The sequence below is a fragment of the Tribolium madens genome, unplaced genomic scaffold (genome assembly GCF_015345945.1).
Source record: "Tribolium madens isolate multiple individuals breed KSU strain unplaced genomic scaffold, Tmad_KSU_1.1 Scaffold_71;HRSCAF=194;Tcas5.2_LG6, whole genome shotgun sequence".
NCBI classification, from domain to species: Eukaryota; Metazoa; Arthropoda; class Insecta; order Coleoptera; family Tenebrionidae; genus Tribolium; species Tribolium madens.
Window position 1 is genome coordinate 8,306,267 of NW_025401041.1, and position 11,206 is coordinate 8,317,472.

The 11,206-nt window shown below is 32.8% G+C and overlaps 2 protein-coding genes across 2 annotated transcripts in view; one reads left to right on the plus strand and one right to left on the minus strand.

The window, feature by feature from the left end:
* The window catches only part of LOC123009303 (histone-lysine N-methyltransferase PR-Set7), a 7,939-nt gene extending 4,740 nt beyond the window's left edge, over positions 1–3,199 (plus strand). The window contains exons 2-6 of the mRNA XM_044405508.1: positions 227–312; positions 358–403; positions 1,331–1,466; positions 2,410–2,757; positions 2,806–3,199. Of these exons, the coding sequence (XP_044261443.1) occupies positions 227–312; positions 358–403; positions 1,331–1,466; positions 2,410–2,757; positions 2,806–3,016 (827 nt within the window). The 3' untranslated portion in view covers positions 3,017–3,199. The remainder of the gene's footprint in view (positions 1–226; positions 313–357; positions 404–1,330; positions 1,467–2,409; positions 2,758–2,805) is intronic.
* Positions 145–1,369, minus strand: LOC123009305 (cilia- and flagella-associated protein 251-like). Its single transcript, XM_044405510.1, has 3 exons — positions 1,120–1,369; positions 894–1,072; positions 145–849 (listed from the first exon to the last, which is right to left on the minus strand). Exons 1-3 carry the CDS (start codon positions 1,285–1,287, stop codon positions 408–410), a joined length of 789 nt encoding a protein of 262 aa, XP_044261445.1. The 5' UTR covers positions 1,288–1,369; the 3' UTR covers positions 145–407.
* Positions 3,200–11,206: the final 8,007 nt, after the last annotated feature.

An 11,206-nucleotide genomic window follows, 5' to 3' on the forward strand; every position in this document is an offset into this window, starting at 1 on the left:
GTCTTTTGTTTGCATCGGCCATTTTGTCTAATCACAGGACGTGATCCCGAATTTAATTCTTTAATAATTCGAAAGTAATCTAATTTGTTTAATTATAAGTGGTAGAGAACTGTTACTTGTATCATTACGCATATTTCGTGTTAATTTCATGTAGGGAAACATAATTTTATTTGACATAACCTCAAAAATGACAAGACAAACTTAACACCTATTTTGGTTGTTGTAGGTCGTCGCGTGAAGGCCGTTTTCGACGATTGTTGTTCTCCAGACCCGAAACGTCGCAGCCCTAACATAATCACCGATTTTCTCAAGGTTTGTATATGAAAGTTTGGAATGGGGTTAATTTTGGGGTTTTAGGGCGTCGTTGAGAGCCAGGACGGACGTGACATTGTACTATTACAAGGTAATTAACGGGGGCCCGACTTGCGTCTACTCGCTTTGCTGGGGACGGAGTCCCGTTTGCTATTCCCAGCAGCGCCGTTAATGGAGTGTGGGGGCGACGCGGAGGTGTGTTGGCGGCCGTACGCCTCTCTGTAACTCTGCAATTCGACGTCGATGCTATTCTTGAAGTTTTTAACCCCATTTGAGAGGGATTTAATCGGGGGCGGTTTGTCGATTTTTGAGGGGGAGGACTTTTTCTCCATCTCTTCTTCGCTCTTGTCTTGCGAGATTTCGTCGTATGTTTCTTGTTCGCCTTCGAGTTGTTCGTCATCTTCTCCTTCGAGGACAGCTGAGCCATTGGTGGGGGAGTCGTGGGACCTTTCCTCGGCCTTCTCGAGGGCTTCTTCGGACTTTTCGAGGGCTTCTCCCGACTTTTCACGGGCTTCTTCTTCCAGTGAACGTCGTTTCCTGAAAAATTTTCGAACATGACATGAAAAAGTAATAAAACTCACTCTTGTTCCGTCCCAATTTTCTTATCCATGATTTCCTCCAATTCGTGCACCTCTTTGGTGATGGTAGAGAGAAGTTTTCCCGATTCTTCCACCAGACTAGAGTAATTTTCCTCAATTTCTTTGATTGTTTTATCGTAATTACTCTTCGCTTGGACTCTCTGGCCCAAACTTTTCGTCAACTAAAAACTAGCAAAATAACCGAAAAAATCACAAATTTGCGACTCACCAACGACAATTTAAACGTTAATTTTTCAATCTCGTTTTGTATCCGATTTTTTTCTTCTTTCTGTTTCTCTATTAAATAATTCATTTCGTTTCGTTGTTTTTTGAGAATCGACATTAACTTTACGATTTTTTCATTGTTTTCACGCAATTCATGCCCAGAATCACTCATTTCATTGTTAAATTTTTTAATCGAAAACTTTCAATTTTGACAGTTGATGACATTGATGATGTTCCCAAGACGCCGGTGATCAAAAATATGACATGCAAAGAGGGACCACCCACGCCGCATCGAATCGAATTGTGTCCTGACGAAGGCAAAATTGAGGCGAAACCCAAAGCCAAGAAACGGTAATTTTTTGAAGAAATTAAAGTTTTTTTTTAAATGGAAATTACCAAGTCAAAATTTTGGTGAAAAAATAATTGGTATCAGCTTGTCTCTATAGCCACAAATTTTGTTTTTGTTCCTAGAAATTTTGTTAAAAAATTGAGATGTTGGCAAAATTTTGATTTTTATAAATCTTGTGTGCCTGTTTGCTTTTTGAAAGCGCTATAATTGAATATCTGAGGACAGACATCATTACCTAAGGTCTAAAGACAGAATTCAGTGCTATTAATTTTGACAGAAACACATCGCAAGTAAGTATAATGTTGTGGACAAAAATGAGATTCTTGCTAGAAAAACTTTCAAGAAAAAGGATGTATATACAGAAAAAAATTATTTAGTAAAAGATACAAGTGGGTATTATGATGATTGACAATAAATTTTGTGTAATTTATTGAAATGAGCTCAAAGTTGATGCATTTTATAAATTCTTCTTCAGCTTTAGTTTTAAAATTGTTACTTTTTCAACTCGTTTCTCAAAAACATGCACAAGACACTAATTTAATTGCTTTCTTTCCGAGGTTCTGTCTCATTCATGTTTATTTTGTATTCTTATCAATTTTTTGCTAAAAATTAAGAATATTTAGCAAACCTGCATTACAAATTGGACCCTTTTTCTAACTTCCTGCTTGCGAACTATTCGTTTCCAAATTTCGAAAAACTGTTAGTGTACCGAATTTGTTTCTTTTTTGGTGTTTCGTCTCTAAATTTTTTGTGTTGACGTTTAATGACATTGTTTTCAAATTAATTCAAAAAACCGAAACTGCCAACTTCCTTTATTAAAATTACCATGAATGAATTTACTAGTGATGCCAACGTTAAGACTGTTTGGCATTTCCATTAAAAAAAAACAAACTTTAGTAAACTACAATAGTCTATCTCTCTCTAACTCATTCCCTTTTCTTCAAGGTTGAATTGTCAACTGTCAACCAAGGACAACAACCACAAGGTCACTGATTACTTTCCAGTTCGGCGTTCTGTCCGTAAAACGAAAAAGACCGTCATGGAAGAGAAACAAAGAAGTTTGGAGGAGATGTTGCGAAATGGTGTTGAAGAAGGGCTCGAGGTTAGGGTTTTCTCGAATAAAGGTCGTGGTGTGGTCACTTCGCGCCCTTTCACCAAGGGCGATTTCGTAGTCGAGTACAGTGGCGACCTCATTGACATTAACGAAGCAAAAAGACGCGAATTGAAATACGCCCAAGATTTAAATACCGGATGTTATATGTATTATTTCAAACATAATAATCAACAGTATTGGTAATTAATACTAATTTGAATTAATTGTGATTAATTGTAATTTTATAGTGTGGATGCTACCGCCGAGACTGGTAAATTGGGGCGATTGGTGAACCATTCGCGGAATGGTAATCTCATCACCAGGACCGTATCGGTGGATAATAAGCCCCGGCTTGTACTTATTGCGAAGGATGATATCAAAGCCGGCGATGAAATTACTTATGATTATGGTGACAGGTCGAAAGAATCGCTGAAGCATCATCCATGGTTAGCTTATTAATTTATTTCTTTTTTTTAATTTATTTTTAATGTAAATGACGGAGTAGCCGATATGGCTAATGTAAGAAGGCACAATTTGTTTTAAAGTGGTCACTGCCTTTTTTATTTGATTTTTGTGTGTATTTACTCGACTAGAAAGAACGGTTAATTACTAAAGATTAGGTAATAAAAGATTGTTTTGTGAGGAGTGTTGCAATATAGTAAAATCCTGTCGTCCTTGTCCTTAAAATTGGCCGCCAATTAGGCGCCTATTTCCTGTTAATACAGCGTGATTGAAAAAGGACCATATTTTAACATTTTTATATCACTATACAGCATGAACCAAAAGTAACGCACAAAATTTATATTTTTGTCGATTTTATTTTTATAAACGCTACATTTTGACAGTATTGTAACATTTATGACTTGTTTTAAATGACAACCAACAATTTTGTTGACAGTTTTTGGTAATAGGTACATTCTTCTATGTTTTTAAAACAAAATATTGATTGTTAATGCAGAAAAAACAAAAATAACGTCATTACTTATAAATCATTGATGTTATAAATAATACAAAAAAAATCGACCCATAAAATTAGGAATTTTGTGCGCTATTTTTGGTTCACTCTGTATAAATGGTTGTACGTTTCTTTGGATCACCGTGTATGCGGGAATATAGGAATGATTCAACGTCGGTATACAATGGAAAACAAAAGAGGATTTACCTATTTTCACATTATTGAATCGAATTATAAGATATTTAAAGCGTTTTATTGGTTGCATATGCAATTCTATAATTTTTAACTAGTAACCATAATAGTAATAGTCTATACTCTTTCAAACGGCAAATTAGTAGATTTTATTTCTAAAATTTGAGTTCTACTAAACCTTATAAAACACACAAGTAATGTTACCATTTTCAAATAAGAAAATAGAAAATGTAGATAAATTCTGAACGCAGAATTCGTAAATAATAGGCTACAAAAATTGATATTGACAGGTGTCAATTTTTTAATGACATTTACAGTTATTTGTAGAGAAAAAAATTCAAGAAAATAATTATTTGAAAATATCTTTTCTACCCCATGTTGGGCGCCAATTTCAAATTTTAAATAAAAAATTTGTTGTTTCACAAAATTGTCACAGAAATTTGATGACAATGCAAATGTCGAGCGCCATTTTGTTTTCTTGAACAAGTAGTGTAGCTTGTTTGTAAGTTTTTATTATATTTTTCTCTTATTTTAAAATACGAACAGCCCTGCGGTGGGCACGACTTTTTACCCGTAATTATTTAACTGAATTAAAAAAAATTAGTTGTCCTGATGATGTATCTTGGTTACGAAACACTTTTTTTGATGTTTTCTGAGTTCTACAAAACGTGAATAATAACGAAATCTATTTTGGAAAATAAGTGAACTCACTTGCTTTATTTCTGTTTTGCTTTTATGAATCAGAAATGAATGAAATGAAATGTAAATAATGTTTTTTAAAACGATTTGATCAGAAAACGAAGAAAAAACCTCTAACGTGGGGTAAAAGTATAGAAATTATTAAGAAAGAATAAAAATTTATAAATATTTTTTTGATATTGTTTTCAAATTTATTGTTTTGTAAATTTATGACGTTCACTGCACCTCCTAATATTAACACAACTGTTTGGAAAGATAAATATAATACAAGGTGGTTATAAATGATTTTCATCTAGCCAGCTGTGAATTTTCCATGTAAAATAAAAAATGCCGCTTTACGAAAATAGGGGTACCTACTTGTTGTAACTCAAAATCGCCGTTTACTAAGCGTCCACTTCGAAAATAGACTTCAATTATAAACTTGTTTTCTTCCAAAGTATACATTATTATCAATTATTATTGAAAATTAGTTGAAACAATAAAAGTTTAATTAACAACAATTTATTATTAATTAATAAGTGACACTAATGACAGAACTAGAGCTTTCAAAAAAAGTAGAGCGGCACAAATAAAGCTACATGCAAAAAAATTCCAAAGCTGGCTAGATGAAAATCATTTATAACCACTCTGTATATACAGTGTGTCTCCGAATAGGTGAAACGACCCTTATAAAAGGTAAAAATTCTGGATTTAAATTTCTATTTTTTTTGGGGTTTAGCCCTGTTTGGTTAAGGACTAATTTCTAGCATAATTTTAGTTTTGAAAAATCAAGTATGCCTTGCAAATTAAAAAAAAAAACAATTTTTCTGTTGAGTAAAATGCCTTTTATGTGGCAAATACAACAAAAAGTTGTTAAGAAAAGTTGTTTAGAATTAACATTTAGGCCCGTATACCAAATTTGATCGGTCCTCTACAAGTTTTTTATGTTTTTTTTCAAAATAATTGCTTATTTTATAATTAGCAGAAACGTCAATAATTAACTTAGTACTAATATTCTAAATGTATTATTTTTATTCGTAATAAAAGAACTGGTAAAAATCGGGTGTGAACATCACACGACTTTCCTTATCCTACTTATTTGGAAAACATCTTTACGACAATAATTTAGTGTTGGAAATCCTAGTACCTACCTAATGTTAGTGCCACCTGGCGGATACACGCGAAATAGATCATAGTTGTCGCGGGTTCGAGTCTGGAGTGCAATTTTTTATTAGTTCGGTACCCATTATTATTTTTATTTTATCACATTTTACTGTTTAATAAGGTATATTTCATGATTCTAAATAATTTTTATCCCCATAAATTTATTGTATTTTCAACCGTATAGTTTTGCGGCCGAACGGTGCGACCGATTTTTACCAATTGTTCCGTGCTGCGTCCCCTACCTACAAGTAACTTACATACCAAATTTCAAGTTTCTAGCTTTTATCGTTCTCGAGATATGTTGTTTACAGACACACACACGACCCAATGGCCCAAACCAATTTTTTGATGTCTTGAAGCTATAATACGTCCAGAAATATAAAAATATAGAATAGGGAAAGTAAAAATAAAAATTGTTTGATTTGTGAAATAATAAACAAAAAAAAAATAAAAAAATCAGTTGGTCGATGATTTTGAAATTTGGTATACGGGCTTATAGATGTTGATTTTAAACAACGCGTTTAGGTTAGAAGTATGGAATGCTTAAAATTGGTATTAATTGTTCCACTTTTATTCAAAAAAATAGTAATATTTTTCAGTAATGAGACTAGATATTTTCAAATGACGAAACCCCCAAAATATCTTGAAAATAGTTTTTGTGGTCTAAATACGATTTTTCGCGTCGCATAATTGCATAGTTTCGTCACCATACGACCAAACTGCAAATAGGGGAAAACAATCACATCTGAGTCATTATCCATAAGCGAAGCTATAGGGTGCATACCCAACTACGTCCTCTTCTAAGTTGAAGTTTATCATCAAATTATGTAAATCAAGTACAAGCCATAAAGGCAATCAATTAATATATATCAATGAGTGTTTGTCGTGGTCCATGTTGGGCGCCATTGTCACGTGACGCTTTCCCATCGGTAATTCGGTCGTAACATCCATCAATGTGTGTAAATGTGCGACCGGACACACACGAGGGTGTTATTTATTGTGTAAACCTTACCACATGCCGCCGTCTGATCTATTTGTCACCGAGCAGTGAAAAGTTGAGGGAAAACAGGTGTAATTATCTCGATTCAGACGAAGAAAAAAAAAAAAAGAAAAAACAACGGATTAAGTTTGAGAGAAGCCTTTTCTCATCGATTACCATCGCAGATAATGACCGGTTGGTTCATTCACGGCAGCTCGTCCTCTTGGTCTAGTGGGCCGCGATATCGTCACCGGAAATTAACTTTTACTATCTACCCTCGCCGGGGCGTACCCGACCATTTATTATTATTATAATAATAATAATGTGAAGAGCGTTCGATGGTTCTTCCAACCTACATATAGAAATTTTGATTTTTTTTCTTAAGAGACTATAAAGAGGAAAAGTTGCTGTTTATTGACGTACGTCAGGTGGTCATGTTATATATAAAATTCATGAATTATTTAAACGTTTGTAAGGTATTATTATGGCAGCTTCTGTTCAACGAAACCATGAAATGTCGCCTCGGGTCCGAATTGTATGAGTTATGAGCCAATTATGGGCCAATCAACGAGCTCTGCATATGCACAACGTTACACGATATTTACAACTGCTATTATATTGCACGGAAAAATGCCAACGGTCGTTAGATGGGGCGAATTTTAATTGGCGCCCAACATGGGGCCTGACCAACGAGATAATGAAGCCGTAACGATTTGGCAAGTGGTGAAGTAACTATACGTATTGTGATGGAATACGTAGTTAATTATATTTTTCAACGATGTTGAGTGCAATTTGAGTATCAGAACCAAACTTTAAGACAGATTTCAGACCAAAAGTGTGAAATATTTAATTACCCCAAGTTGGGCGTCAAACAAGACTGAGAATTGAAAATATGAAATCTCGGCTTTTGGCGATTAAAAGTATGTGGCATGGACACATGTTGGGCGCCAATCTAATATGAGGATTTTGTATAGGAAAATTAGGATTGAAAATGTGGAATATCTAAGCACCAACTAAAAATGGTATTAAGTGGTATGCCCTTTTAACTTTTAAGAGTCAGAATCAAGTCTACGAACTTTGTGTAAATTGTACATTTTGAGTGTTTCTTTCGTTTTACTTTCTTATAGAGATTGTTGAAAATGGAAACATCCAGATTGGGCGCCAATAAAAAATGGTGTTGAGTAGGTAATATGCATGTAGATTTTTATGACAATGTTTTTAAGCTGTTGATTTTGCTTAGTTTTAAAAATATGACGATTTTTTGACGAAAACATGCACTTTTTAGAAATTTATTACACAAAAACTAAGACATCTAGAAATATTTTTTTACTACCGCAAAGAAGAAGGTTCAAGCTATAAGGTTGTAACATTTTTTTAGTGTGTTGCATTTGCAAAGATAAAAAAATGAAGGCGTTTGTTAAAAGTTCAATAACTTAAAAAAAATAAATGGAACATTGTATTAATTGTTTTTGCATTTAAAAGATTATTAAATTGTTTTTCTAAAATTATTTACTTTTAGGTGTTTATAATCAATAACTAAAAAGATATTTAACATTAAACATTACAAAAAAATTACTATTGTTTCATAGCCAAAAAGTGCACAGTTGCACAAGAGATGGAAGAAATATCACTTAATAATCACATTTGTGTTAAACCGAATCCATTATTTTTTATTTTTACAATAAAAAAATTCGAATTTTAGTATTTATAACGACTTTTATAATTTCTGGATAAAAAAAAATACGTGATCCGTGGTGGAATTACTATAGTTGCCATAGTATCAACAATGCTCAGATATTGATAATCATTGTTGCTACAATTAATATTAAATGTTAAATATCTTCTCATTTATCAATTCTAGACATTAAAAGTTTATTTTTTTCGATAGACAATTTATTAATCTATTCGGTGTAAAAATAAAAAATAGGGTGTTCCATTTAATTTTTTTAAGTTATTTAACTTTGAACAAACTTCTTAATTTATTAATCTTTACAAATGCAAAACACTAAAAAATTGCTACACCTTTAAATTCTGTACTTTCTTCTTTGCAGAAGTAAGAAAAAATTTGTTCTAGCTGTCTTAGTTTTTGTGTAATAAATTTTTCAAAAGTGCATGTTTTCGTCAAAAAAACGTATTATTTACAAAAGTTTACCCTAAAAACATTGTTTTAAAAAGCTACACTTAAAAATGCAAAGAAAAAATACAGTATTTCATTTTCATTTTCATTTTCAGTATTTCATTTAGGGACATGCTGTATAGTTGCAAATAATTTTAGGTGATGCACTAGATTAATATTTAGTGTCCTATATTATTTAAAGGTCACTAATGGATTTTTTAAACTCGCTGGGACATCTGTATGTGGCATGGATACATGTTGGGCGCCAATTTAATATGAGTGTAATATATAAGAAAATTAGAATTGAAAATGTGGAATATCCATTAATGAAGTATTAAACGATATACCCTTGTATAAATTTTAAGAGTCAGAATCAAGTCTACGAACCACATTTTGAGTGTTTCTTTCGTTTTGCTTTTGCAAAGAATTACAGAAATTAGAGAAATTGTTAAAAAAATAGAAAGAAACATTTTGGGCGCCAATAAGAGATAGTGTCAAGTAGGTTATAAATGTATATTTTTGGATAATTATTACGAGGATTAAGCAAGACTGCACAATTTTGGGAGAACCGTTTTGCTATGTGTTTTTTGTCATTTTTGTCGCCCAACTCGTGTTGTCTCGATCCTAATTAAGCGCACATTATGGTCTCGCGATTCGTCAAGCGTATCATTACGTTCTAACGTGTGTAACTCTGCGATGCGAAATAGCCTCACGTCTTTTTGAAGATGAGATGAGTCTCGGTAATGATACGGCGCGGCTACCGCGCCTGGAAAAGAAAGGACGCCCCGAGGACGAGAATGGCGATGATATTCCTTATACTATGTGTGTGTGTGTGTGTGTGTGTGTGTGTGTGTGTATCTCTAGCCGATGTGAAATTATCTCGACTAAACCATCATCGCAATCACGAGGCCAGATAATAATTTCAGTATGGATTTCTGAAAGTTTATAATAGGCGATAATCATCGGTTCGGAATCAATATATTTCCCTAACATGTCAAAAATAATTACAGACGGGATCGTCAACCTGAACGGCTTCCGATTTATCCCGGAGGCATTCTTCATTCTACCGGTGATGTGATGTGGTCTAAATCATCTAGTGAACAACTGTGCCAAGGAAACGGTTTTCAATCGATCGGTTTTTAATGGTTATGACCGCAAAATAACCCTTCGAATTTCGAAAAAATTGCTCGAAATTGTGCAGACGGTCTAATTGTTTAGAAAAGTGGACCCGCGCTAAATTGCAGGGTCGAAATTTACGAAAAAAACACTATAAATTGGTCATTTTCGAATTAGCTAATCGATGAACTATTATGAAAATGCAGTTTTGGCGCCCAACATTGGCCACGTGTATAAAAATGCGACAATATTTTACTACAAATTTGAGAAATAAATATAAAGTGCTCTACACTACACTCAAAATCAGTATCAATATTAATACAGGGTGTCCCAGATCTCCGTAGAAGATAACGAAATGCGGTTACTTTGGGACGATAGACATTCATTTTTTCTATGGTCCAAAAATATTTTTGTCATTATAGGTAATTTCTATATAGGGTGGCGCAATAAAGTTATATTTTTTCTTATGGATCACCCGGTATATTATGCGCTTATTTGAAAGAGTTATTAGGTTTTATGAGTCTATCATGGACCGTTTATTATTTATGGGCAATTTTATGAAATAAAAACTAGCGGTTTTTCTAGAAATAAAAAGTGAATAAAAACAATTGCAACCATTTTTTCTGAGTATGGTCCTAAATTATTACGGTTGAAATTCGATCAATTTTTTGCAACTACTGCAGAGTGTTGACATTCGCAAAATATCAATTATCTTGATTTTTTTAAATGAAACACCTTGTATTTTATTACTAACATTATTATTAACATACCAAAATTTAGGTAATAAACGATGATGAAAAATAAAAATTCAATCCAAGCATTACTGCACCACCCGACCGGTGGTATTTTCGTTAATTAATATTATTTGGGCCAAAAGTCCATAAAAATGAAAAGTTAAAAAAAATGACCAAGAGTTGTTGACATTTCGCGTCATTGTGGTTCACACTCTTCAAGAAAATCAAATGAAAACGATAGAAAAACGAATGGAAACGTTACTGGTGATTTGAAAAAGGCAAAATTAGTAATTAGTATCTGTGCAAAAGTTGGTTTTGTTTATTAGGAATTTTGACAAAGAAATGTGAAAATTAATGTTATTCATTGTGAGATTATGGAAATAATGAATGAAACGTAATGTAATTTCACATAGTTACTAGTGATTTGTGAAGTGTTGTTTAAGATTATAAGAGCCCAATATAAAAGAAATTTGGCTAAGAAATGTGTAATTTAATTAACTTTTTTTAATTTGGGGTTATATAAATTTATTATTTCTATCGACGAAACAAAAAGTAGATGTACCCACTGAACTAACAAAAAATAGATTTCCAGTTTATTAGCAGAAAAATTGTGAAAATTCAATAATTCAAAAATTGAATTGAATTGAATTTAATTATATGACATTTTTGCAAATCAGATAATATAAGGTTTAGGATGAGGCGAAATAAATTTAAA